Source organism: Patella vulgata, chromosome 7, assembly GCF_932274485.2.
Source record: "Patella vulgata chromosome 7, xgPatVulg1.2, whole genome shotgun sequence".
Taxonomy (NCBI): Eukaryota; Metazoa; Mollusca; class Gastropoda; family Patellidae; genus Patella; species Patella vulgata.
In genome coordinates, this window is record NC_065885.2 from 51,202,284 (window position 1) to 51,223,481 (window position 21,198).

General features: G+C 32.8%; 1 protein-coding gene across 2 annotated transcripts in view; it reads left to right on the forward strand.

Annotated features, from left to right (window-relative positions):
* The window catches only part of LOC126828605 (basement membrane-specific heparan sulfate proteoglycan core protein), a 143,436-nt gene that overhangs the window by 15,554 nt on the left and 106,684 nt on the right, over positions 1–21,198 (forward strand). For both annotated transcript variants that reach the window (XM_050558478.2, XM_050558480.2), the window contains exon 2: positions 13,439–13,610. In XM_050558478.2, coding sequence (XP_050414435.1) covers positions 13,439–13,610 — 172 coding nt within the window. The remainder of the gene's footprint in view (positions 1–13,438; positions 13,611–21,198) is intronic.

Consider the following 21,198-nt stretch of genomic DNA (forward strand, 5'->3'; position numbering starts at 1 on the left):
TTCCGTTAATTATGTCTAGAGTTATAGCCCTTGTTTCACTTTATTGAACCTTGTGAACGCTCCAACACCAAAAGTTATCACCCAATCTTGTGAAATTTATATGCATGATTTAAATTAGTGAAATGAAAAAGCCTATTGAATTTCAGCAATTTACAATAATTACTTCTAGAGTTATTGCCCTTGTATCATTTTGTTAAACCTTGTTAATGCTCGATTGATGAAAGTTATCATCCGATATGTATGAAATTTATATGCATTATTTAAATTAGTAAAACGAAAAAGCCTGTCAAATTTCAACAATTTCTGTAGATTACTTTCAGAGTTGAGACCCTTGTTCCAGTTTTTAGAACCTTTTAAACCCTCAAACGACAAAATTTATAATCTGATCTGTATGGAACTGTCTTGTAAAGGCCCCCAATTACCTACAAAAGAATAAAAATGCGACAACCCTAGTCGACCGCTCGGACGATTTAGCTACTGTGGGCGTATGTTTTGTTGCCTGGCAACCTATCTTAAAGAAAAATCAAAGTGCCAGTTTTGGTTTATAGTTAGTTATGTTGAAATTATTGTTGAAACTCCACTGTGTGATATCTGTGTGTGTGAAATAGCTTTATTTAAGGTCCGCTTCCACGGAGGTGATATTGCAGACAATGTGTGATATCCATGAAACTCAAGTAGTTAAAGGTGAATCTATTGCCTCCATATATCTTTAGTGTATAAAACTTATTTAAACTCTGGATGTTTAGTCTGGGATGTACAGATAGCTAGATGTTGTTTAAATGGCTACAAATCTTTAGAAATAGGTCATTTTGCACACAGCATTTACGTTATGTTTTTGTAGAATATCTAATTCTTAACTATTCATTTTTTTTGGCTCTTCTGAACAATTTGGCAAAAGCTCATATGAATTTTGTTTTGAAACTGAACCATGTTTTATTTCTTTTTGAAGGAATAATCATGTCAACTGCCCTGGAAATATGTTATCGACATAATACCAGAATGTAAAACACTCAATAAAATGCCAAGTATTAAAGATCAGAAAACATTTATTGTTAAATTATGAACACTTTACAAACAGGGTAAAACTGTTCTGTCAGCTAAGCTTGAAATTACTTCAGTAGCAGCATAAATCAGGAGAAATGTAATTTATGAAACGTAGTACATAATATTAGAGATAATGTAATGGGTGGTGAGATACTTAGTTTATTTTTTAAAACAAATGAAAAGCTACATGAGTTTGGTTTATATCATAGGAATAGAGGAATGTAACTATCAACTGTATTTACTTACATAAATCAGACAAAAACATGTAAAAAACATTGGGTTAAATGTAAAGAAAACGTATCAGGTATGCTACTACAAGAAGATATTATGGTATTGATAAATATGATTTATTTACTTGTTTCTGTGTTTTATGATAAGGTGGTATTTTACTTTCTATCTGTACATTGATAAACTAAACCTAGAGTTTCATTTAAATGTCTTATCATGGTCTACTTGTAGCAGTCAAGTTTCACACAAGGGGCACCATCCAAAACATTGTTACCTTAATTAGTTGCAGAAGTGAGAAAGAGATTGCAACTTTTTCAGTTTTAACATTGCTCTTTTGGAGGGTTTTTAAATGTCAAAAGTGGCATATACATGTATCAGTCAAGAGTATAGTTAATAAATTGTGCTGAATTAGGCAAGAACTCCTCTGGTTTTTTTTTCTTATTGTGACCTCCCATAGGCACAAAGTACATACTCATGCGTTGGTATGTCAAAATATGCGTTAAATACAGCCATTGGAATCTTTGAACGATTTGAAGAAATATAGGATCAGAGTTTTGGGGAGGCACAGAAGATACTATTAATTACAGAGGACGTTATAAATACAATATGAATGGTCTAGTTTTCTTTCATTAGATCTTCTAAATGAGTTAAGAATTTGAATGATTGAAAAATGTCAAGAATTGGGAATGTCTGCAGTGAGTGAGGAATTTAAGAGAGAAACGAAAGTAGTAGAATCAGTGAAAATGATATGAAATGGTTAAAATAACTGAGCAAAATCCAAACAATGATCTTGGATGATTGAAGTTCACATACATGTATTAAGTAATTGAAATCTGTGACCATCATCTAAAATAGGTGTAAAAATGGATTAATCATACTAATCATAGTGACTCTGGATAATCGGAAATATTTGAGGAATGAAATGGTTGAAATGAGTGTATAAAAGAACTATGATTTAATGAAAGGCCACTATTATTGATAAATGTACATGATCAAAATGTAAATTTTAGATTTTCTTAAACAAATTTAAATTGTCATATGATGGAGTCTTACACTACATGATTGGAATTTAAGATAGTGTCTTTTAAATTTGAGAACTTTTCATTTATGACAGACATTATAGAAAACAGCTGTAAGCGTATATGATACTAATTTACTTTTAAAGAGACATTCTGGCACACCCTTTTTAAAAAAAAAAAAAAAAAAATCAACACATTGATAGAATAAATGGTTGCTTATTGAAGGAAATGAAACCATGCAGACAGAAATGTGATTAAATGTTTATAATGACAGGATGTGGTAATGTTTTATGACGATGTATGGTAATTAGTAAGACTTTAGTGACATACTTGTACATGCATGCATATTTTAATCTAAAATTCATTGAAGTTTTTGAGGATTGGAAACCACAGAGGTGTCAAATTAGGATCTATTTTTCATCAGTTTTTGAGAATTTTAACATAGATTCCTTTCCTGAAACTTAATTAATTACTTTTCTAAATATATGTCGTAGATTACAATAGCCATCAAAAGGTTAGAAAAACTGTCTAGCAATTCGGACTAGCAAAATTTGTGTTGCTTCAAATAAGATTTAAATGTATTAGGGAAGTTGGGTGTCCGAATCGTATAATACTTGCCATGCGTTTTAGCTGATCATTGAGTCAAGTGATATGATTTCAATTCTCAGCTTGTATTGACAAGGAGTGTGTTTTCTCTGTGTCTTCCAGTTTCCTCCCACAGCTAAAGACTTCTACGCACAAACAAATTATTAAAATTTATTTTGAAATATTGATTTCTGCTATACCATGTTATCAGGTGGTATAATACAGAACATGATAATCTACATATACATGCCATGTCTTACAAATGTAAAGGTGAAATATAGAGGAGAAAATGAGATCTTTGAATAATGCTAATCTGTTCTGTATAGAGTGAATACAACTATCAAATATTCTTTTACAGATCTTTCCTTATTACATTCAAGACACTTATTTAGTTATAGTTGTTCATGTATTGTAAATTAAAGTGTGACCTTATTGACACAAAACACTCTTCAATGAAGAGACTTGTATTATGTTTATTGATACCCATATACAGAAGAATTTATACAACACTAAGGAATGTATATTTTATTTGGTAGCTGTGTACACTGGGAGGGAATCTACAGGATAATGAAATAGATTTAGAGATATAACTGGAGGCATGTGTTTATTACTTATCTGAAAAAGAATACATTTGACCTAATTTGAAAAAAATAGGTCTAAAAGAGTCAGATTTTGTCACATGGGAATGCTTGACATCTGTTGTGCATGTTGATATATAATATGCTGATGTTTGGAAAAGAATATACACCAAAAGCTCCTACAACTTCCTTATCTAAAGACACTGTGTTATGTTAGTTCAACTATCGGAAGATACATGTAGGTGCGATAATGATTGAGACTGTAACACAATTCCTACATCCTTGCCTTCTTAAAAAGCGGTACTTAACATGGAAGAAATCTATTCAGTAAAAAAAACTTTTCACTTTGGTTCCAACCATTGTGACATTATATCATAGTGGTATATAAATATTTACATTAAGGATTCAATAAATGCATGTAACAGATAAAACTGCCTATTGCAAATTTTTCTTTTGGCTCCAAATGTTATATAAATTATTAATTAGATATTTATTCACATGATCAACTCTCTAGAACATCAGATGACTGTGATTTTGAACGGATTGAAAGGTGATCTCCATTTAATAATATGATTTAAAAATGGATTATCATGACTTTGTTTATTATCATTATAACAGTAGCAATGAAAATCTCGAGACTACACTATTCTTCAAACATAACTCTGCTCAGAATGAAATAATTTTACTGAAATTTTTAATATTCCTTGTTCATTGTCTACTTTTTATACGCCCACATTTTCATGTGGACGTATATTTTCGGCGCCCCTGTCTGTCCGTCCATCCATCCACAATTGGTTTGTATTTTCATGTGGACATATATTTTCGGCCCCCCTGTCTGTCCGTCCATCCATCCACAATTGGTTTGTGGACACTCTACAGGTCACAATTTTTATCTGATTTTAACGAAACTTGAAATATAGGTTTATCTCCAAAATATATTGGTATGTATCGGACCATAAGTTCATGGATTATGGTCACAATTTTTATCTGATTTTGAAAACTGTTTAAATATATCACCGTTACACCATAATGGCACGCAGAAAATGTCAGATGCTTTTTAAGTACAATGACTACCGGGCGCTATGTTTCTTGTCTGATTTTGGGCAACAAGGCCCTTTGGGTGGGAAGCCTCCAGTGGTATGTCCCTTAAAGGGGCATTATGTAAGATTTAGAAAATAGCTGGCCGTTCCCGCTATATTATTTCAAAAATGAATATATTGAAAATTTCATTCAAATTTAATTCAAGTGAAGTTATCAATTGTTGTAGTCTTGACAAGATATCTGCATTGATCGTAACCACGGTACTGTCATTCAAGTCTAAGCCTCGCTTCTCCATTTTTAAATTAAATCATTAAAGATACATTATGGGAGATTTTAATAGAGAGTTGGCCATTCTTGCTATAACAGTTCAAAAATAGATGATAAAAGAAGAATATATTGAAATTTCAGTCAAATTACTTTATTCTGAACAAAGTTATCACCATTGTAATTTTTGACTAGAAATAGGAGTCAAATCCCTCTTCACCGTCTACGAGAATGCAGGCCGTTTGATTGACAGGCGTTAACTCCACCTACATAATCTCGATTATCAAGTAACGTTTTCAATTCGTATCACATTTATTTTTACTACAAATTAAAAATATGACTTTTATTATATAGATAAGAAGCGAAAGTTTTAAAGGAATGGACCAAATCAATGAGGCATAATTATAGCCGACTTCTTCAATCTTGTTAGCCTGCGTGTACTCCCGAAGCAGACAAATTGAAATAGGGAACATTGATCCAATGGGGCTGCATGGGCTGCAATTCAACTGGGATGATGTTAACTGCGATGTTTATCAATTTCCATAATTTTTCTGTAAATGCAAGTGACAAAAGAGCGTATAATACCGACATCCAAACTCCCATTTTAACCACAAATAAACATAATATCAAGGCCGTATATATCGAACTTTCAATCAAATTGACCGACATATGCGGCCTCGCTCAAAAGCGGCCTCGCTTCATACACTCTATCATTCAGCCTCGATCTAAAATTTCCCGGATTATGACGTCAACGTAAAGGTTAATCTCAGCTTACGACGCCATTTAAAAATTTAATCAATCAATGAAATCCTGTTTAAATCCAAGTGAATCCAAGCCATCTGTGGGTCTACAGAGTTGATTTTGTGCTTGTTGTGTAAATAAAGATCTAATTTATAATTTCTATGACATCTGAAGCCTAAATAAAGACTTGCAATAATCAGATTTAGCTCTTGCATAATGTATGTTTAAATTGTCGAACCGTTCTGATCTACTGAAATTCAGAGCCATCTAATGGCATTGAGAGTTGATTATGTTAAGAAATGTCTCATTAATAATTTATGTAACATGTAAGAAAGACCTCCAAAATGCCGATTTAGCTCTTACATAATGCCTGTCTAATTTACCATACCTTTTACAGAAAGCTACACAATGATTAGAACTTACTCTAAGTTAAATAACTAGACTGGAAAATGAGAAATGAAATACACTTTTGTTGTACTTTGTATAGAGATGTTTTTTTTTAAAAATGTGATTTTTACCATGGCATACATGTACATGGACATGAATTTACAATACATAAAACAATTTTAAATGTTTAGTAAATGCATTATTATATACATACATGTACATGTATATTAAAAGATCACATTATCATGACTTATATTATAAATGTATGAATAATATATTTTCTAATAGATTACTTACACTAGTACATGCATTGGTAAATGAATTATTTGAATATATCCAATTACATGCGCACATGATTTCTTATAATGCATATCTTAAAACATATAATTTTATAACAATAATCTTCCTATCCACAAAATGATTGTGCAAAGGTTACCTTCATTCATGCTTTGTGCAGATATACAGTGGAACTATAATCAAGTTTCATTAATTTTAGTTCTATTAAATTCAAAAGAACAATTATTCTGTGTGTTCATACGTGACGTTACAACATACATGTATTATAATAAAAATCATTAGTAATGTGGAAAATGTTCTGAGTTCACAGATTTAATAGCTTGTGTTTATTTCACTCATTTACTAGATTACCAAGTGCTTATTTCAAAATGTTGCTAAATCACATAAACAGTTTTATGAATCAACTATATTGTCGTCTTGATTAGTAAGAAAGTATCCCAGGTTGTTAGAGCCTACTGAGTTGCTTATACTTTAATGAAATGAAATAGCTGAAAGAGTGAATAACTGTCCATTATGGTTTCCTTGTTGACCTCAAAAGAATTTCAAAAGATAATTTTTTTAGTGGGAATGTTCAAGTGGTGCAATGATTTTTATGCAATGGGATTCTCACAAAGTTGATTTGTAAAGTTTTTAAAACAATATGTTCTGTGGTTTGGCAGTATTTGATAACCAAATACACAAATTAGTCTGCTAATCTTTAATAGTGGGTGATACTTGTAGATCTTTATGGGTCTGTCTGTACTCTCTGTGTGTGACTGTTCACGCCTTTTCCGTATTGCAAAGATGAACTTAAACTAATCCAAACATAAACCTTGACAGTTGTCGACCAGTTAATTTGGTAGACTGACACCATAATTTCAGTGCACTGCAGATTTATTCTGTAAGATATCAAGACATCAACTTTAACCATGTGTTTTACATTACATATAGCTCACCTGCATCAACATTTCAAGACTTTTGTCAATATAAGTCCATGCAGCATACATATAGTGAAAAAACTAGATATACAAATGTACGTGTAAATCAAAATGTTTAAAATCTTATCATTAAACATCAGGAATTTTTAGAAATGGTTGTAAGATGAAAGTTTTGAGGCTTGTCATACCCCATCTACAAGGTCCATCCACTGTCTGTTTACATCGTTGACTTCCTCTTTTAAACCACACTAAAGGGGATGATTTACATTTTCAAACTTTTTTGACTACCTTTAAAACACTTGATGAATGTTAACAGGATTTGGTAGGTACATGTATATTGCTTGGATGTATGGTGCAACTTATTTACAAACTGGACATTTCATGTATGATTTAGAATTTCTTCAAAACCATTGGAGTGACTTCAACCAAATTTGGTAGATATGCTGTCTGGGTGGTGCTTGATCCAATTTGTGCAAATAATCCTGATCAGTCCTATAAGAATGAGGTGGGAGCTCCTTTAAGGGATAGATTTAGGGATTTGCTTAAATGACACTTTAGAATAGGCATATGTAGAGATTTCCTCATAGACAGATAATTGTATTAATTAATATATTGATAGAGAAATCCAACCAACCCAGAAAGTAAAATCCACTTGGGGCCCAAGTCTTGGGCTCTTGTTGAATATTTCATTCCTCCTGAATTATGTTAGAATTAATCAAATGATGTACTCTAGGGATATTGTAACTTGAACAAGCACCAGCAGAAGATTTGGTGGAAAAAACAGATGACACAGTGTTATATACCTACATAACCTGAGTAATTTGGCACTAATGGCTTTATAATACTCAAACTCTGCTTTTGAAATACGCCCATTCCATTTTCAAAGTGTAAATAGAGTTGTAGTTTCTTAAAGCCTGAACTCATTTGAAACTGATTAATAGGGTTTCTCTTTAAAATTTTGTGTGTTTGGACATGCGTATTATTGTGTATAAAATATAACATGTCTGTATAAAAGTTTTCAGGATATGTAGGAAATAGTTCTGGGCAAATAAAAATATACATTATGCATTTACCTACATTATGTACTAAAATTATGATATCATGCAAACAACCACTTACTTCACCTCAAACCTCAGTTATTGCCAACAGATTTAATACAAAAATGTATTGTGCATTGTATATACATGTTGTACTATAAAATATATCCACTGACATGCATACTGACATGTTCTATATACAATGTACCAAGTAATGTGTAAAAAAATCTGAAACTAGAAGTATTTCTCGTAGTTAAGGAGCTTTGAATATGATGAAATGAAATGAAATCAAATGGGGTTTAACGTCCTACTGTTCTGCTCCGACTGGGCTAATGAGCACAGGCATTATGCCATACAGTGTGCTATGAGTGCAGTTTTGCCCAGGCAGCGGCACTACAGTCTACTCTTACATGTATATCGAATTCTAGCTGCCAAAGATTCTTTAACGTGCATGCAGATGTGTACACAGGACCTCGGTTTTTCATCCCATCGAAAGACTACTTTGCCCCATGCCAGGCCTCCAGACTGAACACAGGACCTCCAGGTTAGCGACCCAACGTGGCTCCTATTTTAAATATGATAAACACATGTATAAGGTATAATATTCACAGTCTTGTTAATTATTAATTATTTCTGTCAATTATTGTCAACTTGGTGATAGAACAACTAACGAAGTTCCAAAAAAGGGAGCATGAATTGAGGCGTTGCTCCCCATTACAAATGTGCGAAACTGTGCTGATTGAAGAATATTATGACAGGTTATAGCTACCATCCATTTAGTAGTCTCAAAAAGAGTCCTTTCAGCATAATTTTTATACGCCCACACTTTCATGTGGACGTATATTGTCGTCGCCTCTGTCCATCCATCTGTGTGTCCATTCACATTTTGTTTGTGGCCACTATAGAGGTCCCAATTTTTATCTGATTTTGATGAAACTTGAAATGTATGTTTATAACCCAAAGATCTTGATTCCTGTCGATATTTGTGCATATCGGACCGTAACTTCTGGCATTATGGCCCCTGATTGTATGAAAAATTGCGTTTTTAGCTTGTGGTCCCTCTAGAGGTCACAATTTTTATTCAATTTAAAAAAACAACATTTGAATATATCACCGTTACACCATAATAACAGTCGAGTTTGAATTTCGTGAAAATGGCAGCTCCCTGTACGCAAATAGTGTTATAGTATGTAATATATCAAGGTTGTAGACCCTCTAAAGGTCACAATTTTTATCCGATTTTGATGAAACTTAAAACATGTCTTTATATCCCAAAGATCCCGGTTCCTTTCGATATTCGTGCATATCAGACCGCAACTTCCTGGATGATGGTCCCTGATTGTACGAAAAATCACATTTTGGTTTTAGATTGTTCTCTATCCATCTCTTGCAAAATGTGGGCGTATCTTGCCTGGCAACCACTGGTTTATGATTGTTGTCCATTTCAGATGACTGGAAACCGTTCTATAATGGAATTCAAGTGCTTAAAAGTTTGAAAATGCCCTTGTTTATTTAAATTGTGTTATCAATTATGCCCTTTACATTAGCATTTTGGAGCAGAACAGTAGGACGTTAAACCCCATTTCATTTCATTTCACATTAGCATTTTCTATTAAAGGGCTTCATTTGTTGCAACATTTCAAAGCAGTTTCCTATTTTTTAGCACTTAAGGATCATTACGGTTTGTGTTTGTATATCTTATACAATAAAGCTGTGGTCCAGTCAGTTTAAAGATGAAATTGTATTCCATAGTAAGACAAGAATGGTGATAGTATATGACTGGTCAATGATTGAAGTGATAAATTTGACAAGCATTTATCCATGAATCTTGTTGACCACAAGGTATTTAATAAAACATGTCAAGTCTGGTACATAACTCATACATCACAGACCTAATACAAATAGATAAAGATGTTCTTCTCTCACAGACCATATATAGAGAATCTCCTACAAGTCTTTTTTGATATCAAAAAAGAGGAGTAGGAGATTTTATTTATCACCCAATCCTTTCTTACATGCACAAATAAATAAATATAATTCTTTGCTGTAGATTTCACTTTTACTGAACCTGATCACATTACGCCATAGTGATACATCATTTTTTGACAACAATTCCACCATTGCAAAGTCCTTTATATTGACCCAGTATTTCCATCAAGGTCAATAAAATAAAAATAGTTCATTTTTAATAAAAAAAGAAGTTACTTTTAATAAATAATGAACTGTTCTTTGAAAATAAAAAAAAGTAGTTCCTTTTCAACTGACCAATCAAATTCATGTAAAGCGATATCTCCTGAGGAGATTATGAAATTTATCACACAAGCGATATCTACTGTAAAATGTATTATTGGGTGATAATATATAGATACCCTCCATGTAGTTGTCTTCTATTACACTATGATAACAAATGCACAAGCTGCACTGGATTGTGCAGAGAAGAAACCTGTATTCCTTCTAAAACGGTTTTATGGTGAATGTTGTAGTTTGCAAGTGACTTGAGCATTATTTTTAGGAAAAAATTATAAAATGACAGAAAAAGCACCTGATTATAAATTACCCAATCAAATAACAACGGCTGGTAAACATTGATAATCTCATTTTAATTAAGATTACACCACCACCAACAGTCTAAATTCATTCTGCAAAAATGTTACTGCGAATTTTGGTACAATGATTTTTGATGCAACATGCGTTATCTCATTGATAAACTAATTTTCAGTCTAACCCTACTTCCCCAAAAGAACTAGCTGCACTCTAGGCACGAATTAGATTAATGTGTGTACCATTGATAGTAATTACATATGTCAACAGTTTTTGCTTTACAGAATGTTGAAATTGGTGGGTTTAACTTTATTCATTGATAATTTCACCACTTTACTCTCTTCAAAGCTAACAACCCATAAGCGCTCAATATTCATTGACAATATAATTGCCCCGATTCTGACCTTAGAGTGACCAATAGTACACACAAGTGATTGATATCACACACAAATAATGGTGATTTAGACACCTGTGTTTGTTAACTAAAACTATAATCACCTACTAGTTAATTTAAACAATCTTCCATACCTGTAACTTTGTAACGTATATTTAGCAACAAGCATAAAAGAATGAAGTGTGACAGGACATTTTACCTCATCTTCTCACCTTTAACCCACGGAAATCAAATGGAGTTGACATACCATTATAGCCTCCTTGAACCTTAAAAAATGTTCAACAACAGGAGATCATTTATTATATCTCATTACTTAATACAGTTTGTTTTTAAAAGATTCAGGGTCTCAGAAAAGGGGACAAAATGACACACTTTGGGTCATGGGTTTAGAGTTTTTGCACCTCCTCTCAAAAATAGAAACAAAATTAAGTGGTTTCAGTGTGTTTTTTTAATGCAATCTCTATATGTTCTAAAAATATACTTAATCACACTGCTTACCAGTTGTTTTTACAGTGTACCTATCTCTTGCAAAATTAGATTTTCTCCTCTTTACACCCCTCAGGAGTCTTTGACTAGAACTTTCATGTTCAGATTCTGATCTTCTGCATTACTTTATAATTATATTGCTCAACCAATGTCAAACGTTTTCGTGGCCCATATACCGTTATGTTACAAATCAACTATAGCATGTGCCAGACAGCCAAGAATTTCTCTGTAATATTGTTTTTTTTTTTTGTGCCTCCAGTGGATCTTGTTCCTCGTCCAAAATCGGCAGTCACCATACCCCTGAAAAATGTTTGTAGGTGCCTACTGGAACTGGATGGTTATTACATCAAATATGTTAGGCCTACCTGTACATATAGCTTATAAATATTGTATCTTTGCTTCAAAGTTTACAAAGTTCCATGTGGTGGTTATTAAATACAGTAAATGTAGCTAATAAAAATACACTCCGTCAAGCTTCACAAAATTTACGCTATAGTTTAGAATTTAGGAAAGTGATATATTTAATTGATGTATATACTATCTCCCAGATAATGTTTGTCTACTATATCGTTAACACTGTTTATCACGTGCATTTTGCATACCCATAGTCCATTGGCCAATCACACTGTTTTACTGAGATTTCGCCTAATAGTTTGGATGCAGCTAAGGTGGGTGTGGCGCCAGGCAGGGTAAGCTTGCTCTTCCGGACACCTGTTACCACTGTTTGTCGTGTATTTTGTACACGGTGAACAGTCCATATGCTGATTACACTATTTTGCCTATACCGTTTTTTTAGGACTTCGAATTTTGTCTAATGGTTTGGATTGTTCGTACTTGGTTTTATTTTATACTTATTTTATGAAATCAAACTTACATGATACAGGTTTGTATAGCAAATATAAAATGCAAATAGTTTTCTGTTTTGACATTGCAGTAGTACGTTTGGCTTTCCAAAATCTTAGCAACCTAACTATAGTTTATCCTATGGTGTACTGTTTTTTTTATAGACATTTTAATATGATTTACACAGTTACATGTAATAAGAAATGAATGTATACAAGGCCTTGTTCAGTTACCATTAACTACAAAAGACAGTTTATCCCATTACATTTCATTCATGATTAAAGGGTTAAGTGCATATTTTGAAGAATGACATCTAATTATTACTGGTTTCACTTGAGTCTTTTAAGAAAGGAAAGCAAGTGAGTGTAAGGGTAAAAGATGGTGATAAATGACTACATTCTAGTTTTATTAATGCTATCTTATTTCTTAATGAAGGTAGACATCAATCACTCTACTAAGTCTTGTTATTATCTATTATTATAGCCCTTGTAAACTCCTACTGAGTAATCTAGACATTAACCCAGCATGCTTATTCAACATCATTTTTTTTCTATGGAGATTTTTATCGGTCAGTGGTCAACAATGATAAATCAAGGTCCCAGTACCACCTATATTCTGAATCTACTTTTATTGTACTACCACTCAATATTGTGGTCAGCCCTGTCCTCCCAACCGTTGACCATTCACAAATTGTGTGTTCAAGCAAACAGAATTTTATGACTGAATTTTCTGAGACTCAAAGATGTTTAATGCTGGGTGAAAATCCAAATCCTGGTCACCAATCACATAACCTAGCAATTATGGGTTAGGGTTGAGTTTACTCTAGCTGTTAGAAAAAAATTGTGATCTTACAGTCTACAAAAGCTGCCTGCCCTCAATTTTCATAACTTTACTAGTGTTCTCACAATGACAAAATATGTTCTAAATTTCCATCACATTTGGTACATGTTGCTGCTGGTGGGCATGTGTATGTTTAATTTCTACTCAACAAGCTGATCTATTAAATATATATTTAAATATTGTATTTTGTTTTCAGGAACGTGATTTTGAATTTGCCGATAGTGATAATATTTTACAAAGATCTATACGAGAAACAGGCGTAGATGATGAAGATTTTCTCAATGATGAGAGTGGTGATGGTAGTTTTGAAGGTAGTGCTACTACTACAGTTGAACCTGCTGTAACACCTTCTATAACAGGTTATCCAGGTAATATTGTTGTTTTATATTAACAAGTACGAGTATACCAAGTATAACATCATCGTCTGGATCATGGAATTGTGATGTCTGTCAATCGATGGGCATTTGTCCAAGGAATAAGCATGCCAAGTTTCATGTCGTATTTGAATTGGCTGAGCTGTAGTCTTTTTTCGAAGAGCGTTGCCCTAAAAAACAAGAACAACAAGATGAAAAGCGCAGGGAACCCAATTCCGGGTCCTAAAAGTGCAGCCTAACTGCTCAACAAACGTACAAGAAAAGAACACTGACAATTCCAAATATCAAAGTGTGTCAAGCTGTTTTGTGTGGACACACCATTATCCTTCACATAGTCAAATGCTTTTTAGTGTATGTCATGCCCTCTGTCAGCTCTTCATCCATCCACTTGATGGATTTCAATCTAATTTGGTAGATATATTGCTTGGGTAGTGCTCTTTCTTATTCGTTCTGTGACTATATCAGCCCTACAGGTGCAAATTTGATGATTTTAAAACATTTTTAACTTCTTCTCAAGAACCACTGAATGTATTTTAGCAAACTTAGTGAACATTGGCTTATTCAGACTTGGTCAACCCCGTAGGAGTGAGGCAGGGGCACATTGCCACACACATTTGACTTCTCAAGAACCACAGCATGGATTTCAACCAACATGCATGTGTCTTGGGTAGAGCTCATTTAAATTGTCTTGAGTGAAATTACTTAGTGTGTTTGGGAGAGGTGTTCAGCTTAATGGTAAGTGAAGTTGGGTTTAATGTCCTACTTTGCTGCACCAACTAGTGTGTTACATTGTATGTGGGAAATTTTGCCCCGACAACTGCGCTATAGCTTACTCTTATTTCGCATTCCAATTGTTAAAGGTGTTTTTACATGCATGTTAACATGTACACAGGACCTTGGTTTATCATATAATCTGTAGAATTCCTTGACAGTCACTTCATTCTGCACCACCTATGAATATGATGATAGCCTAAGCAACTAACTGATGGGCAATTATGCCCACTTGTGCTCTTGTGTTAGAAAAAAAAAAAGATTGTTAGCCCTCTGTCCATCCTCATTCTTGCTATTTGTTAGCTCTTCGTAAGTAATTTGAGCATTGTAAATGTTGCTAGAAAAGGTCAACTTGAGCATTTGTTACAAATTGTGTCGCCTTTATCTCAGTTTTAGTTCGTTTGGATTAAAAAAAAAAAATCGTTTTCAAAGCGACATAACTAACACAGGTTAACAAGTTTTCTAATTATATGAATATTTCAGAAATTCATGAACATTTTTGGCTTGGATGACAATTATTATGTTTATTTAGTTAAAGTCTGTTATTAAAAGAATTTCAGAAAATATTTAAGATCTAAAAAAGAAGGAATTTGTGATTTTTCAATTTTTTGTCTGTCAAAGGTGATGCTTAGGAGACTGACAAGGAAAGTGTCCATCTGTGTTCACATTGGCTTGCATTTCAATTTCAATGACCGCCTGACAATTGGAAGCCAAGAAAAAGTAAAGCAGGTGGATGTGCCTCTGTCTAGGAAAAATTCTCTTACGTAACATTTGCACACATAACCGAGGGGGGGGGGGGGGTTGGATGGCTGAATGGTTAGCGCTGGCACACTGTATCGTAAGGTCTGTCATTGAGTCAACTGGGCTGGCGTGGTTTCGATTCCTCGGTTGTTGTATGTCACAAGGAGTAGGGTCGCATGTCCAACCTTGTGAGTTTTCTCCAGGTCCTCAGGTCTCTCTATCTCTCTCTCTGCACACATAACCACAAATGAAATAAAATGATTATATTTTTGTCTTAAAATAACCAAAGTATTGTGTTGACATTAAGCCCAAGTCCATCCCCTGCTAATAGCTACATACATGTATATTACGCTATCATATTAAAGCCTGAAGAGGTTCCGATGGAACTGAAAGCGCTAGTTTGAAATATGTAGTTTGTTTTCTTTTCAAACATCTTATTTATTTATATATATATATATATATTCATATTTTCTCATTTTTATACACCCACATTGAAATGTGGTCATATATTGCCGTCGCCCACGTCCGTTGCTGTGGACGTATGTTTCGTTGCCTGGCAACCTATTTTATTTTATCTATTTGTGTATATGTTTAAAAACAACTTGGGAAAACTTATTGAAATTTTGCAGTAAAATAAACCATAGTAATTGTTATTCCATAAAAAGTGATTATGTTCCAATTACTATAAATGCCATTCAAAGAATGTATATTAACACATTTTGCAAGAATGAATCTGGACATCTTTACATTGATGATTATGTATACATTTATTAATCTTTATCATAATAACTCAGCATAATATTTGATGCTGACAAAGCAAAATATTTCTTATATAAACATATTCTATAGGAAGGCCTGCCATGAAAGGCCTCCAGTCAAACAACTACATTGATTCTCATGATAAAAATGGCTAAATGCCAGCTAGAAGAGAAGAGATGTTAGAATATGTATGTTAGACCACATGTTGTATAAATTTCATGTTAAATCAGACAAATCTACCACCTTCTTATTTATACCCTTTGAAATAATTGCTGAGAATTTATGGCAGGAAGAGCTGGGTACATGTTTAAAATCTACTTTCTAATCTGGAAACCATAAGGTTAGATCTTGGCTGACAAATTGAACACAACCCTACAGAGAAGTTATAGTAAAACATACATTTAATGCTATTGAGTTACCTCTTTCAGGCTTTGAGATTGTTTAATGATATTGAGAGTGTTCAAGAAAAAATTAGGATGTACTAACAAATGAGTGCTTTAATCAACAGGATGCAATAATATAAGTTTTGAAGTTCTTGTTACAGTTCTGGTCTATGACCTGAATAACATTTATGTTGGTCTTTTACACATAAGTTGCAATACATTGTGGTGGTAATTCAGATTTAACTGTTCTGTAGGTTTCAAGATTGTTGTAATGTGGGACTTGCTTCAAGACGTTTACTTAAAAGTTATGTGCACACAATTTCAATTAGTAAATAATAAAGTGTTCCATTTTCGTGTACCTAAATCTTTGTAAAACAGGCTCCTGGTGGCTAATTCTGTATCAAGTTTTCAAGTAACAATATTATTAAACAAGTAATCATCATTAATTGTTCTGAGTTAACTTTATTTTACTTAATTTGTAGATCATGAACATGGGACATCATACTCATGGCACAGATATTTGGTCTTTTTCCCCCATTTAATTTTTATGTGACATTTGTATGTGATATAATCTCTTGCATGTGTAGGGTCAGACACTTTCTCAGAATAAATATGACTCACTATGACTCCCCCTTTCTTTCTTTCTTATTGGGTGTAAGATTTTGTTGTAATGAGGCTAAAGTTTTAATTTACAATTTTATGTGAAATACACCAAGACAGACAGACCTAGAATAAAATCACAACTGATATCAATTTAAGGAAACACTGTTGAGAAAGTTCAAGTCCTTTGACAATTTTATGTTATATAAATATAGCCTATACCATTCTTAAAGACGCAGCCAGATTGTTTGAAAATATCTGAAAAATCAAAAATATGTACTATATTAAAGACGGTTAATATTACTGGTATGTAATTTAGCATTGACACATATAAAAAAACCTAAATATAAAAGAGATAACAGAATTATTATTATACATAAATATATACTGGTGTGAAATCAATACAAACCAATGTAAACTTCAAATGGCTATAACTTAAGTTAGAATTTACCTATTTCGAATAAAATAAATTTTAATGAAAGTACTTTCTTTTATCATGTATGATCTTAAACTTTACATGTATATTTAACTAGATCAGGATGAAACATTATTTGATTTTATTTATTATATTTATTGCACGAAAGATCTATGAACCAAAGAACTGGTTTGGATGGCATAAATACCAACTCTTTATTTCCTATCTTCAGATGTTTGAAATGTGCACGGCACCAGCTAAAAAAATACCTTGAAGCAATAAGGAAAATGTAATGATTCTTTCTAAATATCACATCCATTGAAATGTTGTTTGGTTAACCTCTTTGATATATTAGCATCTAAACATCCAGCAGACATTTCTAAAATGTATATCATTTACAATAAAACCATTTTAGTTAGATTTGTATGTTGCATTGCAGCTGCCACAATTTGGTTTCCTTTCTACATATTAAAGAATTATACTCATGTAGGTTTATTCCTGAGAAAGATGAGATTCATTAATATTTAACACAAGGTTGTACAATTTTATGGATACACATTTACCGAGTTTAATACTAAGCGACGTTTCCAGGAGGATACTCTCCTCTTTTCAAGCAAATGATAAAAATGAGAGTATCCTCATCGAAATATTGCTTAGTATTAAACTTAGTAATTGTGTATCCATAAAATTGTACCTTGTGTTAATAAGTTCAATTACTAAATGCCAATCAAAGAAGTCATTAATACTTCTTTAGTTAAAACCTGTTTGGGTTCACCATCAATGCAGGCACCAAAAATGTGCAATGCTAACATAAAAAATAAACCTGTACCGTACTGAATTTATTAAACATTTTGTACCTATCAGCCACTCTTAAAGTTATTTGATTATTTATCAACATAGCAAATTTTGTATATCATAAGCTAGGCTAAAATTCTGATAAACAGGTTTGAGATGGTTTCTATCCTTACAGAACTTTATATAATCAGCCCAGAGTTTTGAGGAGTTAGTTGAAGTATGTTTTTTAGATCAGTAACCAATGGTTATTGTGTCTGGTAAAATATATCAACAATTTTCTAAGTGTGCTAACTGGAAATAAGATGTGGAAAACCACCTGTCAACTCTAAGTATGTGGGGTTAAAACGGTCAAAGACCTCTGGCTTCAGTAGATTTAATATTAAATGTACCATTTTTAATAGTCACTAAAATCTTATTCATAACTACAATATCATCAGCTGGATTCCATAAGCTCTCAAGTCAGAATTTTACTTCAGTTAATTCAGTACGATGTATTTCTGTCCGATAATGCATAGAACATTAGGTCTGTACTATGTGTTTATACATGTACAGTGTATATTGTAACAGGAATTATTGATACTTTGTAATGTTTATTGGGGGATGTTGACTTTAAATGTATTATTTATGTTAACATTGATTATTAATTATTTCTGAAAACTACTGATAGTTATTGCCCTTGATCGCTTTGAAAAATCTGTGGAACACTCCAGAGGCTAAAATTATCATACAATTAAAATTTATTTGCATTGTTAGCAAACGAGCCAGATTTCATATATACAAAGTTGTGAAAAATCAATAGACTGCTTGCTTCTTCATTTCATGAACATCAACAAAATTTGTATATATATGAAAGTTATGTTGTTTGACTAACTGTGTAAAAGAAAGAAATCTTTTGATTTTCATTGATTTTCAAAGTTACATTGTGAGTTTTTTCCCATTGTTACAAAATCTTGTTGGAACTCTGGAGTCAACAACTGGTTGGGTCAATGATCAGCCATTCAGTCGCAACACAGAAACTTCTCTAAAAAAAATTTAAAGACTTTGATTGTTCGGATTTTTGATTGGCTGTCAATTCAAGGTCAAAGGGATACTATTATGCTGTCACGATCCTCACTGTCTTTAAATGTTAATGAAGTAGCCAATTGAATAAACATTATTTAGGTCTTGTAAAAAGAAGTTGATTGTTGACTGACTACTAGACATGTGTATATAATGTTGTATTTTTAAAATCCCACCAGAAATATACAACCTGTAATCCTGAAACTAAATAATTTACCTGAGTTACACTTGTCCAGTAATCCTTCAAGGACCAATATTTTTTGTAAGACCTAAATTAAAGACATAAAAAAATTCACCTCAATCATAGGTTGGGATTGATTAAATAGGTAGGATACTCTTCTTTATCGGTAGGATGTTAAACCCCATTTCATTTCATTTTATCATAAGCCATGACGTAATCTCAAAATTTTCTTTTATTCATCAAATATAAAGTGCATTCTGTGCACTTTTTTTGTTATGTTCATAACTTGATTGGTTGGTGGTCTGTTCATGATCTGCTTGATGAAGTTTTGGTAGAGTTGCTTGATAGTTTTAACATGTTCATATCATCTCTCTTTACAAATCATATGAGTACAGGTCAAATTGTAGCCAATCATGAACATGCCTACAGCTATCTAAATGTATCCATGATAATTTGAGATAAATAAACAGATGCTATTATCATGTTTACTCTAATATAAAGTTACTGGTATGTGTGTACAAAATTCTTGACATTTTAACATTCTTCTTAAATATTCCTTTTCTTCATAGAAGTTACAACAGTTTCTGTTATGTAATTTTAATTATTTGACATGCTCAAAATGATTTATCAGCCTATTTTCTGAAGAAAAAAAAATCTTTATTTGGGCATAACAGTAGGACGTTAAACCCCATGATGTCTGTTTCATTTGATGAAGTAAGTTTATTATTTCAGATATTATACATGTTCATAACTTTTTGTACACCTTGATTTTAATGCTCATAAATCTTTCTCAAAATTCTTTCTAAGATTTTGTAAATATTGGTGAATGGAAGAATTAATGAGATGCGGTTTGGTAAATATTTGAATTTCTTCATGTGAACAGAAAGCTTCTGATAAAAGAACTTGATCGGCACCAGTTTGAAAAAGGATTATTATTTACCACTAAATGGCAATATGAAATATTCTTGGGATAGGTGCTTTTGATGTTATGCCCTTGATCATTTTCAAAAATCTTTTAATGTAGTCAGTTTATACACAGTGTTTCCTTTCATAAAACAATTTCTGATTATTGGTATATTATTAGTGCACATGTATGTTAGTACTAGAAGCTTATCAAATTGTAAGTAATTTTGATAATTTATTCATTGTTTGTTGGCCTTCATCAGTTTTTATTGTGTTTTAAGTGGTCCTATTCCTACAAAAGAATAAAACTGAGACAATTTTTATAGTTTACTTAGGTGACTGTGAGTTTATTATATATTCTTCAAAAAAAAGTAGGGGATATTCAGGAACAATACAAAACTGCGGAAATGCACTGCTGTTTTTATTAGAGGTAACCAGTGTATGTTAATAACAGGCCAATTGCCTACACATGAACATAAACAGTTCATATGGACGGCTTATCTGACAGCCCCATTTCACTCGCAAAGAGAAAGTTAAAATGGACGTTTTTGATTTTTGTCTTAATAATGAGTAATTGCTCCACCAATCCTCAGACATTCAGCAATTCGTCTGGCATGCTCCTAATCAACCGTCCAATCATGATTTGGGGCAATCTGACCCACTCCTCTTGCAGTGCCACGGCCAATTCTTGCAGTGTTGTCCGTTGACGTCGACGAACATGTCTCCCGATCAAATTAAACGCAACACACGAAAGCAAAGATACGCTAAACAGTAAATCTTATGCAAGAACCGATAGGAAAGCAAACATGGATAGATAAACCAGCACGCGGCAGTTTTCATCAACCCTTCCTTGAAGTGTCAAATTTTTACAATGAACCCCTCCCACATGTATGGCGCTATTGCGTGTCGCATATGCAATTCAGTGGTTCTGTTGAGGGCGATAAGTTCTTCATCTGTGAACATACGCTCAAAGCA